The sequence below is a fragment of the Vulpes vulpes genome, chromosome 14 (genome assembly GCF_048418805.1).
Source record: "Vulpes vulpes isolate BD-2025 chromosome 14, VulVul3, whole genome shotgun sequence".
Lineage (NCBI taxonomy): Eukaryota > Metazoa > Chordata > Mammalia > Carnivora > Canidae > Vulpes > Vulpes vulpes.
Genome location: NC_132793.1, coordinates 102,811,142 through 102,839,124, shown reverse-complemented (window position 1 = coordinate 102,839,124; position 27,983 = coordinate 102,811,142). Strand labels below are relative to the sequence as shown.

The window sequence follows — 27,983 nt, the reverse complement described above, 5'->3', positions numbered from 1 at the left end:
TTCAAATCCACATGAAAAAGACATCAGCAGAGAAAAATGGGAAAAGAACATGAGTATTTCTTATTAAAGAGAAAATCCAGTAGACAGTAAGCATATGAGCAAATGTTTTAACTCCCTGGTAATCAAAGAAATGTAAATAGAATTTGTCAGTCATCAGTTTCTCGGTGGCACAAAGAAATGAAAATACTCAGGATTACTGAGTGTGACATAGAGTCGATCTTTGTTTCCTGTGGGATGGAAAGTGTGCTAGTCTTTGCGGAAAGCAATTTGATAATGTTTATCTAAAGCCTTAAGAACATGCCTTTCATTTTTCTCAGCAATTGTACTTCTAGGAATTTATTCTAAGGACATAATTGAGGCCCTATAAGATTGTTCATATGGCAATATTGTATAACAAAAACAGCAAATAACCTAGATTATCCAACAATGATGAATTAAATACAGTAATTGTTTACCTTTTAAAATTAAAAGGAAGTTGCAAAAATATATATATATATTTTGAGATGATTTTTAAAATAACATGGTCATAGAAAATAACTCTTCTTTTCCCATTGTTAAAAAATAGAACTAAAACTCTGAAAAGAGAATGCACCAAAAGATAAATGGGGGCTATCTCTGGATTTAGAAATGCTTTACAATTACTTTGTTTGCTTAGGTGCATTTTCTAAATTTTTTTTTTACAGAGAATATATTAACTTTTTAAAATAAAAAAACTGTAAATGACATATTTAAAAATTTTTAAGGTGGTCCTTGGACTGTATTGAGAGGTTGACATAGTATTAAGAGCATTGGCTTTTTGATCCAAGCAGTTTTTGTACTTGTGTCCCAGCTAAGTCGACTTTTTGATATAGGCAAGTTCATTTCTCTTAAACCTCAGTTTCTTTTCTTTTTTTTTTAAACCTCGGCTTCTTGAACTATAACTGAAGATAATAAAACAATACTGTTACTTAGTTTATAGAGCTGTTACGATGATTAAAGGAAATAATTCACTTAAAAACCCAAAGCCCAGCACCCGGGACAGGAAGTAACTGGTGCGGTAGTGAGAACAGTGATCACTCAAGTTGCTACAGAAGACGATGAGAGTCCCTGCTTTACGTTCACAGATCATCTCTGATCAGTCTCCCAGGGCTGTTTTATACATTCATAAAATGGAGTGAGGTGGGTCTGTTTCTTGACCTGCCCATTGTTTTCGTGCGAAACCTCATCCTGATCCACCTGCATAAATTAGGTCCTGGCCACAGCACTGCACCACCAGTGTTCTGTTTGGCAGCCTGCTTTCTTCCCAGCTCCAATCACTGCCCATAATTACTGATGGAGTCCTTTGCTCACTTGCCTGTTACTAGTGTCCTCCATTAGGCTATGGGTGCAGTGTGGGCAGACTGGCCTGTTGACCATTATTTCCCTGGTGCCAGGCCCACTACCTGAACCTGACAGGCTCTGAGTTAAGTATTCCTCAAGCTGTTAAGTTGTAGTTTGGGCTGCTGGGCTTTGGGCCTAATGACGGACACGTTTGTGTTCATGAAGATACGCAAACATATTTAGACTAATATACCATTAAAATTACCAATATAACAAAAATGGGTATTTAGGTTAAACTTTCTTTGACTCTCAAGAATTATAGTAGAGAAAAATTCTATTTAAAAGTGTTAGCATGGGGATCCCTGGGTGGCGCAGCGGTTTGGCGCCTGCCTTTGGCCCAGGGCGCGATCCTGGAGACCCGGGATCGAATCCCACGTCGGGCTCCCGGTGTATGGAGCCTGCTTCTCCCTCTGCCTGTGTCTCTGCCTCTCTCTCTCTCTCTGTATGACTATCATAAATAAATAAATAAATAAATTAAAAGTGTTAGCATTAAGTTAAATTTACTAGAGTTTTGGTAAACAGAGGACACCTCCAAGGATGTCACATTTATGACAGTTCTCCTTTTTATGGGCAAAATTAGATATTCCAGGTAACACTTAAAAAAGTTTTATAAGCCTTCAGACTATGAATACTTACTGAATTATGTGTATTATTTTATATTTGGCTTCATTCTCTCAGGTTCACAGTTAACAGAAGAATCTCTATAGTCGGATTTGGTTTATATGGATCTATTCATGGTCCCACGGATTATCAAGTGAATATACAGGTACACTTTCTTCCTCACTATATATCATCTCGAAATATGACCAATGTGATTTTACAATAAGATCTCATTTTAACAAAATCCAGGTTTCAGTAGAATTATCAAAGCCATCAGAAAGCCAGGACATTTTTGTTTTATTGCCGACCAAAGAGGAGTTTTAGGGGAATTGGGGTCCTTCACAGAAGCATTAGCATATAAGGAGCTCTCCTTTCTCCAGGAATACTTCTGCCGGCCATTCCTGTTGTGCATTGGCTGTCTTAAAACATCCACCTGCTGTTTTTCACAGCACTTTGAACTTTAGCCCTTGAAACTGTCTAATTTCTCAAAACTAAACACCTGATTTCTGGTTGTTGGACTCTGCCCTGCCTCATTGTTGAGATGTGTTCCACCTCAGTTAGGTACCTCTCATTCCCTTCCAGTAAACCAGTGTTCTTCCGCTATCGTGATTCACACCCCAATTAGTAAAATCGTATTTGAAACACATCTATGAAGTGGTCTTGTATTTACAAACTATGCACATGCAATGCAATACTGTATTTTGATAATTTTGCATAAGGAAACAATAGAAATGAGAAGAGGAAGTAAACAGTGTTTGAAAACTTTTATCAAAATAACTGCCTTCCCTAAAATGTTATTAATACATTAGTTTTAATAGTGAAAACCTTGGTGACCTTTGTGTTCAAAATGCATCATTAGTTTTCCAAATATGGAATGATTCAGAGGTCTGATTGGATGAGAGCTGAAAAAGATTCTTCACCACCTCACAAAGACACCTTGCTACGAATGGAAGAACCACATTATTGGCTCTGCTCGTGACATGCTCATAGTCTAATCCTGTTTGCTACAGTTATATCGGAACTCGGTTGGGGTGCCTGGGAGGCGCAGTCAGACCCCCAACTCTTGGTTTCAGCTCGGGTCGTGAGATGGAGTCCATCCCATGTTGGGCTCAATGCAGAGTCTGCTTGAGAGTCTTCCTCTCTGCCCTTCCCACTCAGGCTCTCAAATAAATCTTAAAAAAAATTCAGCTGATGGGTGCCCATCTGGCTCTGTCAGAAGAGTATGCAACTCTTGATCTCGAGGTTGTGACTTTGAGCCCCTTCTTGGGCATAGAGATTATTTGAATAAATATTTTTTTGAATAAGAAATCAGCTGATAAATTTACATCACTGATGTAAATTTGTTACTCTTACAAACCAGTTAATGACATTTTAAATATTTTTAACAAATTGAGGTTCAGAACCCACTGAAATTATTTATTTGAAAGATTTCAATGGTTAGAAAATTTTATTTTTCTTGTGTTAAGTACAGTAAAACCATAGCAAACCTCTGAGGGGTATAAAGGCTTTTCATGAGCACTCCCCTTTTCACTTTATAAGTAGTGTTAAGATCCTATCCCAGGAGGATCCGTGAACCCACTTAAGCAGGCTGTATAATCTGCAGACCCAAGAGAGGGCATCAGGGATATAGGTGTATTGAAATGGTAGAATAATAAAAACTGAGTAAAATGAGTAAAAATAGGACTTGTGTTTATTTTCTTCCCCCAGTGGCTAGCGTCACGCCCCCTCCAGATCCACCACCAGGCAGATCCTCCTGGGTTTGAGTCTCAGCTCCACCACCTCGAGCTGCGATGGTGGGCAAATCATGTAGTGTCTCAGCCTCAGTTCCCTTGTCTGCTGTGGCAGCCGTGGCGCCCACCGTACAGCTTTGTGATGGGATGCACTTGAAGTGTTTGCAACACGATCTGCCACTGGTGTTGCTGGAGTTTCTAATAGGTGCTCGCTTGGGCAGCACATATACTAAAATTGGAGTTTCTAATGGGATTCCTACAGCTGCCTTAGGAGGAAGGCAAAGCAGGGTTTCCACCAAATGAAACAACTGGGGCTCAGGGAAGTGTGGCAGTTTGCTGTGGATTATACTGCCACAGCCAGAGCCTGGGGCTTACTACTTTACCCCAGGACATCAGCATGCCGGGTCTTTAAGTTTTTTATGGATCTGTGATCTATGTATAGAAAAGTGCACATATTTCTAAGCAGTACGTGTGTTTCACTTTTTACAAACTGAACACACTTGTGCAGCCAGATCAAGGAACAAGATGTTTGAGTGCCCTGGGAGTCTCCCTGTGATCTTTTCTGGTCACTATCCCTGCAGAGATGACCACTGTCCTCACCTCACACAGCATCTACTGGTTTGGTCGTTTTTTTACCATTCCTGTTTTTATCTGATGTATGCAAAAAAAAGGCAGGTCTGTGAGCCTCCGCCTCTGCACCTGCTGCCCCCTCAAATGGACCTTTGTAACCCAGGGTGGGCTCTAACTGGAGCTTTTAAAGCTCTCCTCTGTGCAGCCTAACCCCTTCCTGACAAGATAAAATTCTCCTCCACTGAACGGCTTGACCTTATGCATAGCCCTTACTGCAAATGCTGTACTGAGTTGTCACTCAGTACATATGTACTCAGTACATATGTATGTCACTCAGTACATATGTACATATGTCTAGTGGCTAGAAGTTCCTGGAGGGTGAGTCCTTCAGTGCCTGGCACAGATGATGGAACAAAATTGAAAACACAAGGTTTTCACATTTTTGATATATGCATACTTGAATACTGCATTTCAGGTCATTTTAATTCAGTAAATAACATTTAGACATAAGAAATGGCTCTGCAAATTTTCTAGCGGCAAGACTAGCAAGGAGCAAAGGCCCATTTTCCACAGTATCTAAAATCCAAGTGTTCTAAAACCAGTTCCCCGAACTGTGTGTCTTCCATGGAAGCCCCTCTGTCCCACAGCCGAGCTCATGAGCTGGCATCCTCCCCACTCCTGACTGCCTGTTAGAGCTGTCTCTGGGGTGAGAAGAATTACACGGCAGAGACACAGCCGCTGTTTTAAGGGCTCCGTATTCTTTTCTGAAACTTCAGCTACATCAACTGAAGTGTATCTTCTCTTTGAAACATTGCAGATCATCGAATATGAAAAAAAACAGACCCTGGGACAAAACGATACTGGATTCAGTTGTGATGGAACTGCTAACACATTCAGGGTCATGTTCAAAGAACCTATAGAGATCCTGCCCAACGTGTGCTACACGGCATGTGCAACACTCAAAGTAAGGGTCTTCCAGGACGTTCCAGGGGGTGAACTGGTGGGTTTCTTCTTGCATGTCACAGCAATTTTCCACAGAAGCTGAGAGTCACTGACAGTAAAACCTTTAGGATGAGGAGAAAGATGGAAGCTGGGAGCTAAGACATAGCCCTTTGAGCAGGAGATTAAATGTTTGACAGGAGATAATTATTAAAACCATTTCACAGGGGATCCCTGGGTGGCACAGCGGTTTGGCGCCTGCCTTTGGCCCAGGGCGCAATCCTGGAGACCCGGGATCGAATCCCACATTGGGCTCCCGGTGCATGGAGCCTGCTTCTCTCTCTGCCTGTGTCTCTGCCTCTCTCTCTCTCTCTCTATCATAAATAAATAAAAATTAAAAAAAAATTAAAAACCATTTCACAGGATGCCTGGGTGGCTCAGCAGCTAAGCATCTGCCTTTGGCTCAGGGTGTGATCCTGGAATCCCAGGATCAAATCCCACATCAGGCTCCCTGCATGGAGCCTGCTTCTCCCTCTGCCTGCATCTCTGCCTCTCTCTCTCTCTGTGTCTCTCATGAATAGGTAAATAAAATCTTTAAAAAAATAAAACCACTTCACTCTTGTCTAAAAGCTGACCTCTATAGTCAGTATTTTTAATCATTAACTGGCTCTAATGACTTTAAATGATTTAAAATTTAATGATTTAATGATTTTCTGCTACTTTAAAGTAGCAGAAACTTTATTTTCCATTAAATGGCTTAACATAAAATTTCATATAAGAACTATAATGAAATATAATAGATCATTAATCTAATTAAAACACATTAAATTGCTTATTAAGTGAAAATGACTAATGAACCTTTTGTTCTCATTTAGGGTCCAGATTCCCACTATGGCACAAAAGGATTGAAGAAAGTCGTGCATGAGACACCTGCTGCTAGCAAGACTGTTTTTTTCTTTTTCAGTTCCCCTGGCAATAATAATGGCACTTCAATAGAAGATGGACAAATACCAGAAATAATATTTTATACATAATTTAGCATTCTCATACATCTTGGCTAAATAGTACCATACTGTCTAATCTCAAAGGCATAAAAAACTGGCCACAAAAAAATAGTTTGAGCGTCATGAATATTTATAATTGTAAGATAAGAAACATTTTAGTTTCTTAGAGGAGAGATGAAGAATGTTGATTTAAATCTCTGCATGGTTTAAAAGCAGAATTTCCATTTTCTTATAACCTTAAGGGAAAAGAGAACTGGATTCTCTTTTTAAAGAGAACTTAAAAAAAAAAACCATGTGGTTCTTTCAGCTTTATCTTGTATAATTTTGTAGATAGCTGACTCACGGTCTTTCAACAGTTTATAGAAAGATCCTTGTTTCAGACAGCTGGTAGTGTTGTTGCTTTAACTGTTGTGAAGATTAGAGGAGTTGGACTTACCGGCTTAAGTATTCTGAAGGTTACATGAGCTGAGATGGGTCAGTGTTCCTACAGAATTCTCATTAATTCACATAACTAATTTCAGAAAATTAAGAAAATTGACTTTATATTTGGAGTTTTGAAGTAATTGGTTGTTAGCATTTGGAATATTGCTAAAGTAGGCCTAATAAATGCCCAAGAAAATTTTCCATGTATTTACAAAAAAGGATATTTTATAATAGTATATAGTCATGTGTTACATAGTACGGTTTTAAAATATAAATGGAGTTTGTATAGATTCACAATAATATGGCATAAACAGAGGATCTAAAGGTATAGTCTAGACTGGATTCTGTATCACTAAAGTGCAGCACTGTACTTGTGTATCTGTATGGGGGATGCTCCTGAGAATGCCCAAGATTGAGATGGCGCTGGTGGTGGTGGCCAGGCGATAATATTACAGAAGAAGAAACAATAAAATACTGACCTTTCTAACAGCTACTTTGAAATTTTAAAGATATCCAACAGAATCACTCCTGCTGAAAGTATACTTTCTGTCACCTACACAGTTCTACCTGAGGGAAGATGCGGTTCATATTTATGGCCTCTCGTGTCACAGGTGCAGCTGTATTAGGAGGGCATAGGAAGTATGCCTGGTAGAATAACATTTACGTACTTTTTTATAAAGCAGAATTTTTATATAAATACTTTTTTCCCTTGAAAGTGATTATCTTGTAAAAAAATGAAACGTGTAATTAAGTTGTATCAAATAGTTTGGGGAGATTGTTAAAAATCACAGTTCTTTTAAGTAACAATGTAAAAAGAATTGAGGTTTTCTAAATAATAGTAATTAGTACAAAAAAATTCTCATCCAAAATCGTACTTCCTTTTATATTTTCAAGAAGGTTGCGAGGTGTGTTGGTGGCAGAGGTCTCAGAATAGCTGAAGAAGGGGCATTTTTCTCTGGTAACATCGTCCTAGGGCCCTAAACCTCAGTTAACTGGAACATCTATGGGGTGTGTGGCTCTGGTTAACTAAAGATTAACCAGCAAACGCTCTGTAGTAACTTATGGGAAGTACTCCTACCTTACAAAGTATGGTGTGCCCTGGGTAAGTTCATGTGTTTTTGACATTCGAGGCCTTTTGGATGCTTCTCATGTGTGTTGTACTGAAGGATGATTGTAACTGAAGGTAGCTGTAGAGGGTGTAAGGACTGGAACTGTTGACTGATACGGACATCCCCTGGAATTTGAAAAAAAAAATAAATACCTATTATCCTTTTATTTTATTATTATTTTTTGTCATTGTCTTTTCTTCTGAAAGCTGAGTGTAAGACACCGTTTGGAATAAGGGTTGTAGTTAAGTGAGGTTTAATTTTACATTTAGGAAGTACTGCCCCACACATGATGCCTGGCTGCTGCCTTAGGGCCATAGAGCAGGAACCTCGGCTGCTTGATCTCTTCCGGGGCCTCAGGTTTCCCCCTTGGGCTGCCCTCAGGAGGGCGAATGGAGACTACTCCGGTAGTTACTCTGTGACCAGTGCTCCTAACAGCCTCGGTGCCGCCGCGGCAGGCGCCGACGCGGTCGGGATGAGGTACGTCGGTAGGCCCACCTCACGGGCAGCGAGTCCGCGGCTGAGAGGGTGCGTCGGGGGGAGCAGGGCTGCGGCCCCGGGCTCGCTCCCCGGCTGCACTCCCGAGGGTCCCGGAGATGATGGCTCCGGCCCCCGCCCTCATCCCGGGCCCGGCCACCATCCCCACGTCGGCGGCGGGCGCCCACCTCCGGCCTCCACCGGCCACGCCGCAACACACGGGGCTGCCCGCCTCCAGCTTCATCTCCCGCCGTCCCGCGCGTCAGAATGGCCCTTCCTGTCCTTGGCAGCGGGCGGTCCTCGGCGCCGGCACCGGGCGGGTGCTCCGTCGACCAGCAGGGGCCGGCGCGCTCCTGGCCCTGGGCTAGCCGCGCCGCTCACTGCGACCCTTTACTCCCGAGGAAAGAGAAGACCAGCGGTAGCACGGCCTTCCTCCGGCTGTGTGGGGTGAGGGGTGCGGTAGGGGTAGGGCCGTCACTACCCGGACGGATCCCGGCCCACTCTCCAGCCTTCCTGGACGAGCCGCCACGCTCCCGCCGGCCGGGAGGGGTCGTCCTCGAGCCGGAGCGGGGGCGCGGGCCTGCCAGGCCGCTCCCGCCCGCCGCGTGCGCAGGCGCAGAGGGCTCTTCCGGCGCCGCTCCGCCGCCGCCCGGCTCCCCCGCGGGGATGCTGCGGCTAGGCCGCGGGCTGAGGCGGCTCGAGTCGGGACGCGGGGCCAGAGCCTCCGCGGGCCTCCCCTTGGGCGCCGAGATGCCCAAGAAGGCTGGTGCGACGAACAAGGCCGGTGGCAAGCCCCGTGGCAGGGGGAGGGTGGGAGGCGCGCGGGAGAGAGGCGGGGCGCGGGGGCTGCTGCGGCCTTCCGCCGCCCTCCGGCCGGTGCTCCCGTCCCCTCCGCTCCCACGGACGCACACCTCCGGCCCGGTGGCTCGCGGGCGTTGGTCAGCGCGTGCTGCGGGAGGTGCGAGGACGGGGAGCCCGGGCCGGGGGCCTCCCAGCCGGCGGGGACACCCGGCGGATCGGAGGGCTTCGTGGAGAACTGATCGCGAACGCTCGGGAAACCTCTCCCGGTGGCCAGAAATCCCCGCGCGCGACTGGCTCGTCTTGGTTAACGGTGAAAGGGAGCCACACGTGTGGGAAGGCATCCCCTAGCCCGTCAAGTTGTCGCGTGGTGGTTGTCGTTTTAGGGGAAGAGCCCGGAGCCAGAGAGACCACCTCCTTCCTTAGGCCCTGTGACGGTGGATCCCAGAGGTGGTGTCACCATAGCCATCCGCGCCAAGCCAGGGTCCAAACAAAACGCTGTGACAGGTATATGTGGACATGAGGTGGGAGTCACGGGGGCCCCCTCCATCCTCCCTCTGCCTGGGGTAGCTCAGAGTTGATCCGGTCCAGTCGGTGTGCTTCTCGCACGTGGGATTAGACGCTTCCCCATTTTAAAATTCTAGATTCTAACGTAAAGGTGTAAATCCAGTGTCAAAAGTGAACATACGATGCTGAAAACATACCGAGTATGCTTTCTAGAATACGGTACTTTAGAAAGAGCACATGTAGACAGATGGGTAGCCTAGAATTAACTAGTTTGTCCTATTTCAGAACTAGAGGCATTGGCCAGAGAAAGAGAGAAGAGACACTTTGGTTGAGTTTAATGACCATCGACCCACGGAGGAAGGGAAAACCTGGTATCTGAGCGCTCTGGTCATCAGCTCCTGGGCCCAGTTCTCTCTGTGGGGTGGGGTACTGGACTAAGAGGCTTTCAGTCCGTTCCCTGGAGCCCAAAGGTGCCTCAGAGATCTCTTAGGTGCGACGCCGGTCGGTCAACAGGCAGGGCTCCGGAGGAGCTGTGTTTTCATCTATTGTACATGTTGGGAGTCCAGGGGAACTTGTGTGGGGGTGGGGGTGGGGATGGTATTCTGGGTAGGGAAAGAAGTTTGAGGACCATTGATCTGAATTGTTGTGAGGGTCTTTCTCTTTTCTCTTTTTATACTTTGAAAACAAGACCTGAGAATTCTCAGGATTGGGGTGTTGGGCCTCATTTGTGCTAGTGGCCATATTAGCTTGGCTGTGTGTGGGCTGCACCCACCATGGCCAGCGTTTTCTGAGGAGTCCCAGTGGACAGTCTGCTTTCGGCATATGTCGTGTCATTAAATCCCAGGTGCCGTCAGCCAGAAGGTACACAAGTATTTTGTGTACTGGCAAGATAATCCACATGAATGCTTTCTTCCCACCTATTGTGAGACACAGTAGGTGCATTTGAAAGGTACAGAAGTGTGGAAAATGGGGACATCTTAGAACTGGAATTGGTGACAGGACAGGAGGTAGGTTGTTGTGCCACTTAGTGCTTGTGTATTCTGTGGCCACGCCATTCAGGTGGACAGGGTGTAAGTGTGTGAAAATGGCTGCGTGACCCCACATGGGGACCAGCTTACGCTCACTTGCAAGCTCCTTTGAGTACATATTTCTCTTTCTCCAGAATAACCATGGAGAACTAGAGGCAGGTTGTGCCAAGTGCTATGTAAACGTTTAAATGCTGTATTATAAAAGCATTAAGCAGGGATCCCTGGGTGGCGCAGTGGTTTGGCGCCTGCCTTTGGCCCAGGGCGCGATCCTGGAGATCCGGGATCGAATCCCACGTCGGGCTCCCGGTGCATGGAGCTTGCTTCTCCCTCTGCCTGTGTCTCTGCCTCTCTCTCTCACTGTGTTCCTATCATAAATAAATAAAAATTTAAAAATAAATAAATAAATAAATAAATAAAAGCATTAAGCAGCATTCCACATAAGCTCAATCTAGCTCAGGACTCCTTTTCCTGATGACAGAACCTGTGAACTTGCCCATTCACACCAGCTCCTGGTCCTGCCTTGGGGCTCTCTCTTCCTATCAATTGGGCAGTTTCTAGTTGCCTAAGGCACGGGACACTAGGCCTGTCTTGGTCCACAGGGCAGGGTAAATGTCGGTTTTCTCTGGCTTTGTTTCCTGAAACGGTGGAGGCATATTTATCATGTTTATGTTCCTTCAAGTGGGAGTAGTTTACTTGCTCATTTCTTCATGCAGTAGTTATCAGTGAAAAACCCACTCTGTGCCAGGCAACTGCAAACCCTTTTACAAAATATCCTTGCTCCTTAAGGATACAGTCCTCACTGATTTCATTCCAGATGTGACAGCAGAAGCCGTGAGCGTGGCCATTGCAGCTCCCCCATCAGAAGGAGAGGCTAATGCCGAGCTCTGTCGGTACCTTTCCAAGGTCCTGGAGCTCAGGAAGAGTGATGTGGTTTTGGATAAGGTAAGTCTCTCTCTCTGGAAACAGCTTCGATAATTACACATTAGCCATTCTTTTATAAAAATGGATTCTTTTCCAAGTAGTTGAAAAATTAGGGTTTGTTTGTTTTTTTTTTTAACTCTCATTTAATCACTAAATGTGTGAGTTTTGTGTAGTCTTCATTCCTGATGCCCTGATCCTTACTCGGACTGACCATGTTCTGTACGTGTTCTTTAGCTACTGTTTCGAGCATTTTCTTCCTACATGTATCCCTGTACCTGCTGTCAGATTGATCTTGCTTGTCTCTTCCTTCAAGTCATCACCATACTGACAAATCTGAAAGGGTTCCTTTAGGAAGAGAGAAAGCCAGATGAAATCATTAGTATTACGAATTTTCTGTAAGTGTGGGTATCAGAATCACCTGGGAATGATGTCTGAAACACACATTCCTGGGCATCACTCTAGACTTACTGAAACATTATTTGCAGGAGTGAGATCCACCTATGCTTCTAGAGATACACTCTTTAGATCAGGTTCCAGTGGGCATTCAGAGTCTTTGGTTAAAAGGCTGCATCTAAAAATTTCTCCCATTGGGCCACTTCCCTCAATATATCTCCCACCTGTGGCAGGTCATTTCTGATTCTCTGTCGGTGCACACACTCTGACATTTGCCTGAAAGGCACTTCCCACTTTTCTACCCCTATAGATAATCCTTGCTCAGATCTTACCTCCTTTAAAGGATGTTTTAAAATGAAACCCTCGGCTCAGTTGGTTGTGGAATTACAGCATTTGTGTTTGTTTCTGGTTTTTTTTTTTTTTTTTTGGAGTTTTCAGAAATGTGACAGAACAGCAATTTGTTCTATATTTGGAATTATTTTTATACAAAGTTTATATAAAACCCCAGTGTTTGGTAATTTACAAATAATTTTTCATTTTTAATTTAAACAAAGAAGTACTTAAAAATACAATATTCTACATCTGGACTCTCTTCATTTTGAAATTTTAATGCCAGTTTTTATTACAGAAATCGATGTATGAAGGTAAAAACCCTAGAGAGTTGTACACATTAGTAGTAAGGTGGAATCTAAGAGAGTCTTCAGTTAGACCAGAAATCCAGAAATGACTGAGAGAAAGCAATAGCTTAGTCCACCTGTGGCAGCCCCCTAAAGACACAGCTGTGATGGATACAGCTGAGCTCTGCTGTCTCTAATAGCACTAAAATGTTCAGTGGGTCATCCTGACACCATTTTTTCCTTTTGGTCCAGGGTGGTAAATCTCGTGAAAAAGTGGTGAAGCTATTAGCATCCACAACTGCTGAAGAGATCTTGGAGAAATTAAAGCAACAAGTCGAGAAGAAATAAAAGCAAGTTATGAGAAATACATCCTTGAGAAGCTTTTTTAATTGCTATTAGTGAAGAGCCTGTTAAGTAGGAAAATATATTTCAGTGCGTGGAAGAATATGAAAAAAAAAATTTAGGACTCAAAAAAGAAGCAGGAATTTAAAAAGTACTTCTGTTCAATTCAGGTTCTAACATCCCTGACCCCAAACAGGTTGGAACATTAGTCCGATCTCATCGCATTACACAGGAACAGCTGGAAGGGATCTTCAAGCCCCTTTCATCCTGTGATGGGGCTTCCAGAAGTTGAGAGACTTGTTCAGGATCACATCGTACAGGATGGCAGCTAGAACCAAGACCCCTTGACTCCTGGCTGAATGCAGTTTATCCTGATTGTAAATGAAGATTATTTCCACAGCACTTCCAGTGTTCTGAGGATTCCCTTCTCTAGAGTTTACAAGTGACAGAAGAAAACCCGTCACACTGCTTTGTGGTCTTATTTTATATTTTAAAAGGCTTATCTAAATACAAAAATGCTTTTTGTGTCTTTTTAAAACTCTATGGAGCATTTTGTGAAAAAGTAAATAGTAATCAGGACTTATAATTTAATGTTAAGTATTTTGGGGAAGTCACTGAATTTTCGTCCTCATTGGATTGTAACTTACAGTCTTCAAACTGGTAGGTCTTATGAATCTCCAAAGATCCTTAAAAGAAGTGGGCCTGGAAGCTACTTTCAGTATTTGTAAAGGCCTATCAGAAATCATATCTACAAAAAAAAAAAGTCATATCTACATTAAAGCTTCAGAAGCTAATAATAAATACTTTGTTTTTAAATATCCAATGCAAATTATAGTGACTTGGGCAGATAAATAAGTTCATTATCTTTGCTGATCAGAATCAAAGCAGATGTGTGCTTTTGTCTAAGTATGTATGTGAGAAAATGTACTGGTAGACAAAATGTTTTAAAATACAAAATCTCGGGATCCCTGGGTGGCGCAGCGGTTTGGCGCCTGCCTTTGGCCCAGGGCGCGATCCTGGAGACCCGGGATCGAATCCCACGTCGGGCTCCCGGTGCATGGAGCCTGCTTCTCCCTCTGCCTGTGTCTCTGCCTCTCTCTCTATCTCTCTGTGACTATCATAAATAAATAAAAATTAAAAAAAAAAAATTAAAAAAAATAAAATAAAATACAAAATCTCCAAGAAGGACCAATAATAAAAACTACTGATGGTGAAAGAGCTGGGAAACAGTCATCTAGTACAAGTCTTACTCTGTTGATAGGAACCAAGGACAAGAGTCACCTGGATTACCCAAGATCACAGCCAACACTAACGACAGAACATGAGTTATGCTCACTGCCGCCTTTTCTAACCATCAAGCCATACTGCCTCCAAATGTGCTTCTGTTGTACCTGGTCTTGGCTTCAAAACTTTTCCTACTCTTTCCCTATACATTCTAATGTATTAGCTCTAAAGGCATTTTACTTATGTTTTTTGGATCACGGTTAGGATGCTTTCCTTGACAAGAGAAACCCAGCTGTATCTGGCTTATACAATAAAGGGATTTGTTTGCCCGATACCTGGCAAGTTCAGAGGTAGGGTTTACTTAGGGATTAGTCTGATGCAGCAGCTCAGTAATGTCATAAAGGATCCCTTTCTTTCCTTCCCCTGACTCACTAGCTTGCAATGCCAGTTACATCCTTAGGTCCTATTTCCTTCACAGAGGCAAAAAGGCAACAGCTCTAGGCTTCATGTCCACGTTACCCCCTCCAGCAGGAAAAGAGGCCACTCAGAAAAGCTCTGGTATTTTCCAAAAGCTCTCAGCTTCTCCCCACTCCTTTGGTGTCTAGGGGGTGGGGAGAAACAGATGTAGGTGGCAACTTTGCAATGTTTAAAGTTCCAAACAGCTAAAAACTTCAGGAGGCAGTTCTCTGGGCTGTGGGCTGCCAGCATACCCTCCCTCCCCCTTTTATAGATTCCAGGGATTTGGTTAAGTAGTTTCCTGAGCTGTAATACAGAATATAAGTTTAAAAACCCATTGTGACCCCAACTACAGATTTTTATTTTTTTAATTTTATTTTTTAAAGATTTTGTTTACCTATTCATGAAAGCTAGAGGCAGAGACAAAGGCAGAGGGAGAAGCAGGCTCCCTGTTGGGAGCTGGATGTGGGACTCATTCCCAAGACCCTGGGATCACAACATGAGCCCAAGGCAGATGCTCAACCACTGAGACACCCAGATGTCCCCCCAACTATAGGTTTTTAATGTAACTAGAGACTAAAATTTTTAAGAAGCTAGATTTTCAATTTACATCCAAGAGGTGGCACCATAACGCAACAGCAGAAAGCCACACAATTTGAAGGGACTAACCGTTCCTTTTGAAGTGAGCAGTACTAGTAGGAAATGTCTTCTTTAGTACCTACCAGTCAGTGTCACAGATCCTTCTCGTCTGGTCTTGGAGACATTTCTTAGGCTTATCCCCTCATTCCTTGAGTTGAGTGTGGGCCAGTGAGGTGGTAAACACCCTGAGTACTTGGAGGTCCCAGCTCAGTACCTCAGTGGAGTCAGCATGGCCCCCGAGTGTCTCCTTTCATTCTGCAGCTTTCAGAAATCCCATTTAGTTGGTGTCTTTGAAAATGCAATCACGCTGAAAAATTGGCAAGGGATTAATTTCTAAACACAATGCCAGGTTATTAATACGAGTGAAGGACACATCTGCCAAATAGACTGTATAGTGGGTTCCTCTAGTGAGTACATTCTGTTGCTTTGGGAAATCTCTTCAAGAAGCCAGTCATCATTTGAAGATGCTTGGATTCAGAACCCAGGAAATTAGGGGGTGGGGCAGAGGAGCTATGACCATCTGAGATAGACTCTATCTCATCATCCCTTCTCCTGGGATAACACTGGATGTGGACACTTCCTGGCACAGGAGCTCCCCTTCTCTAGGCTTGGGGAAGACCACCAACTTCTGCCCACACATGCGTTCCTCTGACAGTCTTTCTTATTCAATTGATAGTTTTCAGCATTTTGTAATCCTTTTCTAGCTGTGTGCCCCAGGGCCCAGCCAATCCCCTTGTATGGGCAAACAGTCTGGGCAAACTTGGCAGCACAGTTTATAAACTCAGTGGTCATTTCTACAGAGAACTCCTCCAGAAGTGGTTTTACTATCACACTGGCTTTCAGATTGTTTCAGAGCCTTCCGTTTCCCTAGAGATACGTTGGAGGGTTGGAGAACTGTGGAGAATAAGGGAGTCAAGTCAACAGAACTCCAGGCCTTTAGTCCTCTTCCCAAACTGTGCTGTCATTATGGTAGCTGCTAGGCACATGTGGTTACTGAGCACTTGAAATGTGGCTACTCAAACTTTTAAAAAAATAAAAAGCATAATGGAAATAAAGGCCATGTTGCAAACAACAAAGAAGAGGCTGAAAATATGACAATCTGGAGGCCAGGATAGAGAAAGGTGAGCAAAGAAAGAAAATGACAAGGCTAAGTCAGGCAAAGGGAAGTCAACACAGACATAATTGAGATTCTGAAAAGGAACCCCCAAAATTGAACAAAGATTTCAAGATATAATCAAGAAAATACTGAAAAAAAAAAAATTATTTTAAAGAATAAGAAGTGCAGTGTCCCGGGGCGGATGGGCAGGGGAGACACTGACAAAGAATGATTGACAAGGAGATAAAACCTAGTAAAGTTCTCTGATTTCAAAAGCAAAAAAGCCCATGGCCATCTAGACATCTAGACAAACAACTGACGTCCTAGGAAGGAAGAGGGGAGACAGGTACATGTACATTCGTATGTTACTAATGGGAATGTGAATTACTAAGTGTTAGTTAGAAAATATGACAATAAAAATACAGGGGGGGTTTTGTGTGTTTTTTTTTTAAAGATTTTATTTATATGAGAGAGAGAGAGAGAGGGCAAGTAGTGGGCAGGGGCAGAGGGAGAGAGAGAGAAGCAGACTCCCTGAGGAGCAAGAAGCTTGATGCTGGAGCTTGAACCCAAGATCCCAGGATCATGACCAGAGCCAAAGGCAGTCACTTAATTGACTGAGCTACCCAGTGGCCCCAAAATACAGATGTTTTAACCTAATACTACTTTGGAGAATACCTCATAGAACACATAAAAATGTGAAAAAGGCAAAAAAGGGGGAACACTAATTGTCTACCTATAGAACAGAAAATCCACTCTATAGAGTATTAGGCTGTTAATTTTTCATCTATAGTTACTGACCTGGAGTGATGTCTATTATATTATGAGCAAAAAATAATATATGTGTGTGTATATATTTATATATACAATCTCACTTTAGTAAAAAAGGAAAAATACAAATGTATATAAAGTTTACAGTTCTTTGTGTTGGCATGGTAAAAGAGAAGCATGCACAACAGGCTATAATTGCAGGGTGAGTGCAGATTCTTCCTACTGGTGGTGCTTCACTTTTATAATGTTCATTATTTTGTATGCACACCAAATATACATTTTAAAATGAGCAAACACTCAAGTGAAAAAGCTCTGGGCTTTAGCAATTAGAGCAGCTTTATTTATGTAATTCAGACAAAGGCTGGAGATCCTTTAGGGAGTTAAAGGCACTGGCAGTGGAAAAAAACCATGAGATCATCATCACATCATCCCCTGAAGCTGTCTCAGGAGAAGTCACTGAAACCCAGAGAAACTGGTTTTTCTAACTGGTAATTAATACATGGGGCTTTGTGTGTCCATTAGGGACAGGAATGAAAACACCAACTAACCCATCAGCCCATGGAGACACTGGGGAACGACCTGTGAGCTGCATTTCTTGTACCCAAGTCAGCCCAGAGGTCCCCCCACATCCCACTCTACTTCTGGAGGCACAGCTGATACCCATGATGCATACTTTCTGTAAATGCTTTCACTTAATTCTGCAAGGGGCAGTCAGATTAGATGTTAGCAGTTTAGGCGGAAGACCTGTCCTCTTCATTAACCTGTTCTCCCATACCATCCTATAAATCTTAAAATATGGGGGGTATTACCCACAGCTTATCTTCACTTTCCCAGTCTGAGGGCATTGGTAACCAACTCCTCAGATAAGAATGTTTCTCAGGCACCTGGCAGCCTCAGCAGTGGTACAGGAATTGAAGCTATGTAGCCCTACTGATGAGCCCAGCTAGCCAGCAGGACCCAGGCCATTCTCTCCCAGAATGTCCATGGGTTCAGGGATCTCTGCTACTGTCCTTATTTTCCTCAAAAGCTGGTCCTAGTAGAGGTCTAGACTTCTGGAAAGGAGGAGATGCTTGCTCAAGGCTACCTTGGAGTCCAGTGGTATAATCTATTTGAATCTACTTGTTGGGGATACAAAAACTAGAAGGCAAAGGCCAGGGGCATAGGTTTCCTTAACAGCCAAAACTGTGTTTGGGTTGAATGAATCAAACAGGATAGGTCTAGGAAAAATTTTTAAGGAGTTAAAATAACGGTCTTCAGAAACAGTGTGGTGCTTTTATTAGAATCCAGAATTAATGTTATCAGTAGTGTTCAGGCCAAGAGATCATTTTCTTCCATTTTAGTATTCTAAACTAAAAGCTGATATTTCTTAACTCTTAATTCTATCAAGTTCTAGATTTTCCTTTAGGCACCTAAATTACAAAGAGAAAATTACATCCTGTCTGTTGAGCATTATAAGGAATGCAAATTTGAAAACCAAAATCATTCTAGAAATCTCACAAGATGTCTTTTTCCTGTCTGGTTTCAAGAGATCAAACTATCCTTAGAGCTGTGATCCATGGTTATGAATACTTTAGATAACCTCAAATCCTTGTAGCACTCAAGAAAGAAAAAAAACAAACCCTTCTATCTTAAGTCTCCAGCAAGCTGGTCTCAAAAGGATATTAACCTGGTGTTTCCATAATCAGCATTTAACATTTTTAAATCATTGCCAATTTCCAAACAGCAAATGCTACTAATTTTAGCTCAATATTTACATACATTTTCTTTGATATTTGAAATGTTATATTTTGAAGGATATAGTTTCTTCTTCTTTTGCTAATTCATATACTAATTCATGTAAGAATCACAAATCTTTACTCTCAAAGTCTCCTGCCCTACCTTATCTTCTATCAGTTACTCGACATCCTTTAGATCTACACTGTGCTTTACAATTTAGAAATTCCCTCTCATTGGTTCAACAGATGTTTATATGGTACCAGTTATGTGTCCCTGGGGGGTTAATAGTCAGAAGCTCTAGTTTCTATCGTAAGCACTTGTATGTTTGGTCACTTAGGTTTATCAGGACCCTGTGAAGACTGGCAGGGTGAGTATTAGCCTCATTTTTACAGGAGAGCAAATAAGCTCCATGTTTAACTAATTTTTCTGAAGGTTATACACTTAGTAAGGACAGGAGTGGAAGCCAGGACTCCTTATGCTTAATGCTTTAGGCTATTACAACAGACTATTTGAGGTTAGTTACATTTGACACTATTATAACTTTCTTTTAAATTATCTTTAATTTTTTAAAAAATGTTACTTTGTCTTTCCCACATGAAGTAGAAACCATGACTTTTACTTCCTCTCAGTTTTTAGCATATGGGGGGAGTCTAATGGTGACTATTTAAAAACCAACAAAAAACCACCACCACAGAGGCTACTCATGCAGAATGCAGAAATAATTCATGCTCAAAGGACTCATATTTTCAAGTAGGGCTGATACTCAAGCCATCTGTGATCATGCTGTATCAGTATTAAAATATTTAAATACTGCAGGAAAATAACCTTTCCTTGAGGCTTCCTGAGACCCATCCCTCACTCCAACCCTGCCCCATGTACCCATGGGTCCCCCTAATTAGTGCGAGTAGCTGGCACAGCAGAGGACCTTCAGGATCCTGTTCTGAAGCTGTGGCCAGCTACTATCCCAGCAAGTTAGTACTGTGCTTTATTGGTTGACAAGATTATTTTTAAGATCTTGGGGTACAGTGAAGCCAATCTTAATTCTCTAGGCTATCTATAGTATCAAGATAAAGATGTAACAGCACTATGCCTACTGATGTAATTAGAGGGATACAGGGAAAACCCTTATCTTATTGTTAAAATTTTATATACCTCTTAGTGTGAAGACCTGATTTATTAGATCCTTTCCAATCAAACAGCTACCTGAAAGGATTGCTCTTCAGGAAGAGGAGTGGAGGGGAGAGTTGGATCCCAAGCATGGAAAAGTAGTGCCTGGAGAAGTTAACCTCAAGGCCTAGAGTGGAGTCCTAAGAGAGAAGGCAGCAGAAGGCAGATTTAGGAAGTTGCCTTTATATTCTTTTTCCCTATGATGACATTTCTACTCTTAATACTACTCTTAAGCCAAATAAGCCTTTTCAACAGATTTGATGGAAAGTGCAAAAAAAGAAAAAAAAAATTCAGAAGGTTCATCATATTAATGGATGCTCTAATTGCCAAAACTTGAGAAATTGCTTAATCTTGTATTTTATTTGAATTACACCATTATAATGGCCATTAAAGTGATCTGGAATAAAATGATCAGTCTAAAAGGAAGTTATAGCATCACTATACTCATACAAGAGGAAGCAGCAAAAGTGCACATTTGGAAGTGAATATAATACCGTACAAACAAGTCATTGGTACATTAAATACCAGAAAAGTCAGTAGTCAGAATGCAGCCTTATATACATACTACAGAAAAGGAAGGGGCAACATTTACACAGACTTTTGTATAACATGTGAATTCTGATCTGCTTCGTTTAAGTTAGCAAAAACCTTACAGTTTGCAATGAAATGACTGTGCCCCAATCTCGCCACCTCCTCACACTGAAACTGAGGAGGGTCCCTTCCTCAGTTTACCACTTTGTTCTTTATATCCCTCTGAAAAAAGAGACCAAAGCGATTGTGGAGCTGACTCATACCTGGAATAAGTAATGATAAAGTACCACGGTCATGACAACAAAAGCCAAAAGAAGCATCTACAACTGTTTTACCTTTAACTGCTGATGTTACGTACAATACAAGTAAGTATAGTTGTACATTCATGAGCTGACTGTACCAACCTCTGTAAAAATTTAGGAATGAGCACATCTGAGTATATGGATACTTCCTTACCTTACAAAGTAGAATCAAGCATTTTCTACTTTAAAGTTTTTATTTCTGTGTAAAACAAAGACAGAACTCCTGGAGGTCAAACAAGGAAAACAGACACCAAATTCAAAGCACTATTAAGCCAGGAAACAGAAGAATCTGAGGTAGAAGTCAGGCAATATAATCCACAACCTTTTTAGGGGCATACTGAACCATCACATCTCCGGTAAGATTTTTCTTTTTTTTTTTTTTTTTAAGTCACAAGTCCCAAAAAGTTAATAATCAATTTTCTAACATCATGTAAAACTATGACCAACAGAAGATACAAACTTTTGTCATGTTAACAGATGAAATGGTTTTACCAAGAGCTGCTGATATTCCATCAATAGTAACCATAGGGAGGCCGCTGGTTGTAACCATAGTGTCCATACTGGTGGGGGTAGTAAGGTTCTTGTCTGTGCTGTGGGTAATTGCTACCCCAGGATCGTCCATGCCACTGATTGGATCGATTGTCACTTGGCCACCCCCGTCTGCTATCCCTACCTCTAAACTGTCTGTTATCTTGCAACCTATAACAACAAAACAAAGAGATTTTTATACTTCCTCTTTAAGTAACACAAATGACAAATCTATTCCAGTGCATTTTATTTCTCAGTCTAATACTCTGTAAAAAAGAGAGTAAAAAAATATTTTTCTCCGCAGAATGTTATATACAGCCCCAGTTGTTCAAAACTTCCCTAAGATTTAAATCATTCTTCCAGTATTATACTGGATACACTTTGCAGAGAAATAGGAAGATCACAACACAAAACCCACAAAATGATAGTTTTGAATCAAACAATTCTATTTGATTGTACAAAAACAGTATGGTCATTTATTCCTTTTATCTACTTTGAATTATTAAATAGATGAAATTTCCATTGTGTAACTTTCTTTCTAAAGTAAAGCCAAAGACAATGCCTTCTTTATGGAATCCAGCACAAGTTTTGTAGAAGATTCTAGGTTTGTATAGCATATTTGCAGAGAAAATAAAATGTTAGTCCACAGAAGGAACATTTTAAGAAAGAACATTAAAACACATACACAATTGAACAACAAGGAAAAAAATAAACAGTGCTGACAAAATATTAAAGCAAAATGTATCAGCCACTCACTGTGTGTAGGCAGGTACCAGGCATGAGGTATACTATACTTAACAGAAACACTGGTCCCTGCCCTCATTGGCCTTATGGGCTCACGGATTAAAGCTGTCCTCTCCCACATCAGGTATCTGCATGTCTCCTGAGTAATACATACCGATTGCCTCTGTTTCTCTGGTTCCCACCAGCTCTGCTATTCCATTCCTCAACGATTGGAGGGGACTCAGGAGGGCGTTTCAGGTATTCCTGGTACTCTTTGTCATCTTCTGTGAATCTACTGGCAAACATCTCTTCAAAATTGGGAACAGCTTCAGAAGTGTCTGTCATTCTGAAATTCTGTACAGTTTTTAATGTTTCTATGAGAATTCTTAAAAAAACAAGACTCTGTCACCAGACAGTGAAAAACTAAGAAATGACTAATTTTAGGCAAGGTATTCATAAAAGTCTTTGTATACTTTTAAACTTAAAATGGTTTTAAACATTCAATTCAGTATTTCTTAATTTCTGTAATATTTCTATAATATATGCATTGTGCTAACTGGTGCCTGGGATACAAAGATGAACAATAGGTCATGGTCTCAAAAAAAAAAAAAAAAAAAAATAGGTCATGGTCTCTATCCCCAAAGAGCTCTCAGTCTAGTCTGAGACAGATGCGGTGTAAATACGAAGAGAGAAACAGTGAAAGTCAAGAAACAAAGCTGGAGGGCAGCCCGGGTGGCTCAGCGGTTTAGCGCCGCCTTCCGCCCAGGGCGTGATCCTGGAGACCAGGGATCGAGTCCTGTGTCTGGCTCCCTGCCTGGAGCCTGCTTCTCCCTCTGCCTGTGTCTCTGCCTCTCTCTTTCTATCTCTCTCTCTCTCTCTGTCTCATGAATGAATAAATAAAATCTTAAAAAAAAAAAAAAAAAAAGAAAGTTGGAAAAATAGGCAGGGACTGAACTGTGAAAAACTGTGTTCGATGTAAACAACTCTGCACTTATCCTGGTAGGAAAGGGGGAGTCCTAAACCTAAGTGGTTTAAGCAGAGAAACCTAAAGAGCAAACTATCAGGAAGGACCACTTTTCTTCTAACAGGTAGAGAAGAGATTAGTGGGATCCCTGGGTGGCGCAGTGGTTTGGCGCCTGCCTTTGGCCCAGGGCGCGATCCTGGAGACCCGGGATCGAATCCCACGTCGGGCTCCCGGTGCATGGAGCCTGCTTCTCCCTCTGCCTGTGTCTCTGCCTCTCTCTCTATCTTTCTGTGACTATCATAAATAAATAAAAATTAAAAAAAAATTATAAAAAAAAAAAAAAAAGAAGAGATTAGTGAGGACAGACCAAAGGCAGATTACTGTGGTACTGGAGGGCTCAATCTGCGGCAATAACACTGAGCACAGTTTTCTAAGAACTCCAGGAGACATTAACCACTAATTCGATATTGGGAGAAGAGAGGAGAATAAAGGATAACTTCCAGGCTTCTAGCCAAATAACTGGATGTGCTGCGGTGCCATAGGTACCACAGAAAGAAGCGTGGGCGAGGATACTGTCTGAAGTTAGTTATGGTCTGTCCATCCACATGGAGAGCCAACTCCAAGTTACCTATCTGGAACTGAGGACTCGGGTGATGATAAATGTGGGCAACATCAGCAATTTGTTGGTGGCTAATGCTATAAGAATGGATGAGATTCCTCAGGAAGAATGCGGAATGAGAAGAGTATGAAGGAACAGAATCCTGAACACGGACCTATGAGGAAGCTGGAGATAAAGAAGGGGGAAAACCACACACACAAATAAGAACCAGGAGAGCTCCCCACAGAAGGCAAGAGGATAGTATGGTCCTCTGTGTTAAATGGCATAATGATAGAACCAAGAAGAGAAAATTAATTAGAGTTAGCCATTAGGAGGTGATTATTTTAAGAGTACTAGGGATTGAAGCAGGACTGTAGTTCATTGAGAAGTAACTGGAAGGTAAGAAGTAGAAATCTACAGATTACAGACTAGGCTTTCAAGCAGCTTTGCTGAACACGAGGGAAAAAAAAGCGCAGGAGCCAAGGGGTTGCTGGGAGATTATCTCCAGTTTTTCCCAGGACAGTGTGCCTGAGGTTGTTTATAGAAAAAGAAAACCAGTAAAAAAGACTGAAAATACAGGAGAGACATGAAAATGGAAAGGCAAATAGGCATTTAAATGAACAGCTACTAGCTACTGAAGTTGAGGGTACTTTAAAGGCATCCAATGGAATCCCTGGGTGGCGCGGCGGTTTGGCGCCTGCCTTTGGCCCAGGGCGCGATCCTGGAGACCCGGGATCGAGTCCCACATCGGGCTCCCGGTGCATGGAGCCTGCTTCTCCCTCTGCCTGTGTCTCTGCCTCTCTCTCTCTGTGACTATCATAAATAAATTAAAAAAATTAAAAAAAAATAAAGGCATCCAATGTACTCTGCTCTGTAACAAAATGAAAAATATATAACTATATAACTATAGATACTGTCTAAGGGCCAAAAACACCCTGAAACCTATTCTCAGCTGGGTTCCCCAGGCCAAGTATGGATTCATTCAGGTAGTATTTCTGCACCCACATCCTGAGAGAGAAATATGTGGCTTAGGCTACAAGAGGCCTCATCCTTGAGAAGCCAGGGAACAGAGAGTTCACTCACTTCATCTTTATCTAGGACCTGGAAGCCAGCTCAACCAGGACTCTGTAGGCAGCCCCCCCCCCCCTGCCCCCTCATCTGCCCTGGCCAAGCAGCCGTCAGTGCTCCCATCCCTGCCTCTCCTAACCCAAACTTCATCTTTCTGCTCTCTGCCTCAAGACTCCTAAAGCCTATGTTCTGATTTGGGACATATGTATCATCACACTAAAACTTTAAAACCAAATCTTTCCCTCCTGTCTGACATCCTAAAATTATTTTTCTTCCCATATTACTTCAATTTACAGTAAAAGCCTTTGACAAAGACACATGATGGCCAAAGACAGCTTCTTTAGTTTTTCCTCCAAATCCCTCAAAACATAGGCCAATATTTATACTCTTGCCCTCGTCCCAACAAAACTAAACCAGGAGTATTGTGTGGATGCAAGAAGCACTACCCAGAAATTTTCTCCTTGAGGCTACTGCCCTCAGGCTTTCAGGGTGTCCAGGATCGGCAAACTGATGTCAAACCCTCAAAGCCAAGAGATGATGGGTCATAAATTCAGCTAAGGAAGATCGTGCCAGGATCTAGAAGAATCCCAGGAATCTGCACAAGGACGACCCATATCCCCCCACCCCCGACGGGGAACGAAAAGTATAAGGCACGCAACAATGCTCCTCTGTTGTTACATGTTCTCCGCGATGCCTTCCCGCAAGTGAACAGACACCTTCATCAGCTCATCAGTGAGAATGAGATTTAAACAGAATTCTGGCGGATCTGAGCTTTACTCACCCCAGCAATCTGAGGCAGCTGCAACGTGTAATGTTTATGTTGTTTCGATCTGTGGGAGAGAAAAAAAAACCCACTTGATTCCCTTGAAGGAAACCCTCAATAGGTGTGTGGCGTCGGGGGTGGGGCGGTGGCTGGATCTCGGTGCCCCGCGGGGCCTTCCGAACCAGCACGCCCCTCGGAGCGTGGAGGGGAACCGGGCACGTTCTCTGTGGAAGGGGAGGAGGAAGGGCTCAACCCTCCGGACTCGTCCCGCAGCACTTCTAGTTTATAAGTTATACCGCACGCAACTCCGGTGCGGGCGACCGACGCCGGACACCGCTGCTCTGGAGACGCCCCAGGCCGCCCCCAGGGCCCGGCCCGGCCGCTCCCTCCCGGAGCGCCTCCGCGCCCCAGACGCCAGGGCAGGCGCAGGCCGAGGGGTCCCCTCTCCGTGCGGCCCTTCGGCTCCCCGCGGCCCCCCTCGGGCAGCCGGCCCGCCGCAGTCGCAGGAGCACCCACCTCTGGCCTACACCGCGGCCAAAGGATCCGCCACTACTTCAGCTCTCCAAGGAAACGGAGCCACTACGGCGGCAGGCCGACATTCGCCCGACTTCCGCTTCCGGCGGGCAAGCGCGGGGGCGGGCCTGCCAGGTCTCGCGAGATCACGGGCGCGCAGTGCGAGTCCCTCCGCGTCTTTGGAGGGCGGGAGGGGGCTGCGTGCGGAGTGTGGCCGGCGGCCCGCGGGAGGGGCGATGCCGGGGGTGCGCCCTCAGCCCGCGCCCCCCGGGCGGGACACGGCGTCGGGGTGTGTGTGTGTGTGCGCGGTGCCCCCTGGCTGGGCGCCGGGGACCGGTGGGGACGAGCGGGCACAGGCGTTCAGGAAGAGGGCGGCGGTGGCGGCGGGCACGAGCGCAGGGCTTCCAGCCCGGCCGGCCGCGGAGGAGCGCGTCGGACGGAGCGGTCGGCGCTCACTGCCCCTGGGCGGGCGGACCGGCGCGGGATTCCCAAACGGTGCGCCGCCTCTTGTTGGCACGCCCGCCAGCCCCCCTGGAAGCCCGGAGGCCCGTAATTGATGCCATTCCACCCCCCTCCGTTTACTGCCCACCCACCCCCCACCCCCCCGTGGCCAAGTTCTGTCGAGTCCGCCTGTGCAGGAATCTGGCGTCCGTGCCCTCTGCGTACCCGCTGCCTGCACCTCCCCCAGGCGGTTCTCAGCCTCCCCTGAACAGAGCAGGCGCGCTGCTTTCCGCTCAGATGTCCTTCCTGCAGCATCCCCGGCTTGCCAGCTGCCAGCGCAGCGGTGATCAGAAATCTGCACCTGTGGGCTCACGGCCACATTGATTAACTTGGATTCAAAACTCTTTATTTTCTGCTGTCCCCCTTCCTCCCTTCCCGTGGGGTGGCCAGACCGTGTGAAGCACCTCCTGCACGAGTTACCGTTACCTTCCTAGAGCGTGCTCCTCCTTTCTCTTTGGAGTTGCCTTCCCGCCCCATCTTCTTAAGATGTTAAAATTCTGTCCTTTAAAGTCAGATCAAGTGGCCTCTCCATCTAGAAATAAGTTGTCTTTCCTACCGAATGTCCATTATACTTTTCTGGGCCATTCTTCATGCATTCATTCATTCAGTTAGTACTGCTTTCTATTTTTGAACTAAAATTGTGTACAACTCTTCCCCCAATAGACTGTAAGCAGACCTTCATCATTTCTGCATCCTAGAATGTGTCACATCATGCTTTCCACAAAGGGAGAACTCAGTGAATGTGGAATTGATGAGCTGTGGACATTCCAAGCCATGTTTTAGAAACACTGACCCAGCCAAGGCGAATAGGACAGTAGGGAGGAGGAGCTCTGGTAGTCTCCATGTTGGATAGTAAAGGTGAGAAGGTAAACAGCAAGGTTACAATAACTGAGTAGCACACTCCTTAGTAACAGAGTGGATGGTGGGGGGAAAAGGATTAGAAGGAATCAGGGAAGACTGCAGCCCTGTAAGCCTGGGAAATTGGAACTGAGATGGGATAGCCATAGGGTGAGTTGGTTTTATTTATTTAAAGATTTTTTAAAAAGATTTTATTTATTCATTCATGAGACACACACACACACACACACACAGAGAGAGAGAGAGAGAGAGAGAGAGGAAGAGACACAGGCAGAGGGAGAAGCAGACTCCATGCAGGGAGCCTGATGTGGGACCCGTCCCGGGTCTCCAGGATCACACCCTGGGCTGAAGGCAGCACTAAACCGCTGAGCCACCCAGGCTGCCCTAAAGATTTATTTATTTGGGCACCTGGGTGGCTCAGTGGTCGAACATTTGCCTTTGGCTCAGTTGGCGATCCTAGGGTCCTGGGATCGAGTCCCTGCATCCCTCTGCCTATGTCTCTGCCTCTCTTGAATAAATAAATAAAATCTTTAAAAAAAATTTATTTACTTGGGAGAGAGAAAGTGCGAATGGGGGAGGGGCAGAGAGAGAGAGAGAGAATCCCAAGCCAACTCCGTCAAGCACAGAGCTGACAGCTGGATCCCACAACCTTGAGATCAGGACCTGAGTGGAAACCAAGAGTAGAAGGCTTAAACCACTGAGCCACCCGTGCGCCCCCTAGGGCGAATTGATTTTGAAACAGAAATGAACTCCA

General features: G+C 43.9%; 3 protein-coding genes and 1 long non-coding RNA gene across 5 annotated transcripts in view; 2 read left to right on the top strand and 2 right to left on the bottom strand.

Annotated features, from left to right (window-relative positions):
* The window catches only part of BTBD1 (BTB domain containing 1), a 40,713-nt gene extending 32,802 nt beyond the window's left edge, over window positions 1-7,911 (top strand). Inside the window, exons 6-8 of the mRNA XM_026000444.2 lie at window positions 2,038-2,125; window positions 5,077-5,223; window positions 6,074-7,911. Coding sequence (XP_025856229.1) covers window positions 2,038-2,125; window positions 5,077-5,223; window positions 6,074-6,232 — 394 coding nt within the window. The 3' untranslated portion in view covers window positions 6,233-7,911. The remainder of the gene's footprint in view (window positions 1-2,037; window positions 2,126-5,076; window positions 5,224-6,073) is intronic.
* A 909-nt stretch (window positions 7,912-8,820) lies between these two features.
* C14H15orf40 (chromosome 14 C15orf40 homolog) lies at window positions 8,821-13,637 on the top strand. Its single transcript, XM_026000452.2, has 4 exons — window positions 8,821-8,988; window positions 9,393-9,513; window positions 11,356-11,483; window positions 12,725-13,637. The coding sequence occupies exons 1-4, from the start codon at window positions 8,875-8,877 to the stop codon at window positions 12,818-12,820; spliced, it is 459 nt and encodes a 152-aa protein (XP_025856237.1). The 5' UTR covers window positions 8,821-8,874; the 3' UTR covers window positions 12,821-13,637.
* Window positions 9,832-16,438, bottom strand: LOC140595478 (uncharacterized). The gene is made up of 2 exons (XR_011997119.1): window positions 15,217-16,438; window positions 9,832-10,906 (listed from the first exon to the last, which is right to left on the bottom strand). It is a non-coding gene; the product is annotated as an uncharacterized lncRNA (long non-coding RNA).
* A 1,811-nt stretch (window positions 16,439-18,249) lies between these two features.
* On the bottom strand, window positions 18,250-26,039 carry RAMAC (RNA guanine-7 methyltransferase activating subunit). 2 transcript variants are annotated; one of them, XM_072737423.1, is made up of 4 exons: window positions 25,874-25,980; window positions 25,376-25,424; window positions 22,140-22,349; window positions 18,250-21,412 (listed from the first exon to the last, which is right to left on the bottom strand). In XM_072737423.1, the coding sequence occupies exons 3-4, from the start codon at window positions 22,307-22,309 to the stop codon at window positions 21,226-21,228; spliced, it is 357 nt and encodes a 118-aa protein (XP_072593524.1). In that variant the 5' UTR covers window positions 22,310-22,349; window positions 25,376-25,424; window positions 25,874-25,980; the 3' UTR covers window positions 18,250-21,225. The 2 variants fall into 2 exon arrangements, with proteins under 2 accessions (XP_072593524.1, XP_025856246.1); XM_026000461.2 differs by having other exon boundaries at window positions 20,214-21,412; window positions 22,140-22,318; window positions 25,874-26,039.
* Window positions 26,040-27,983: the final 1,944 nt, after the last annotated feature.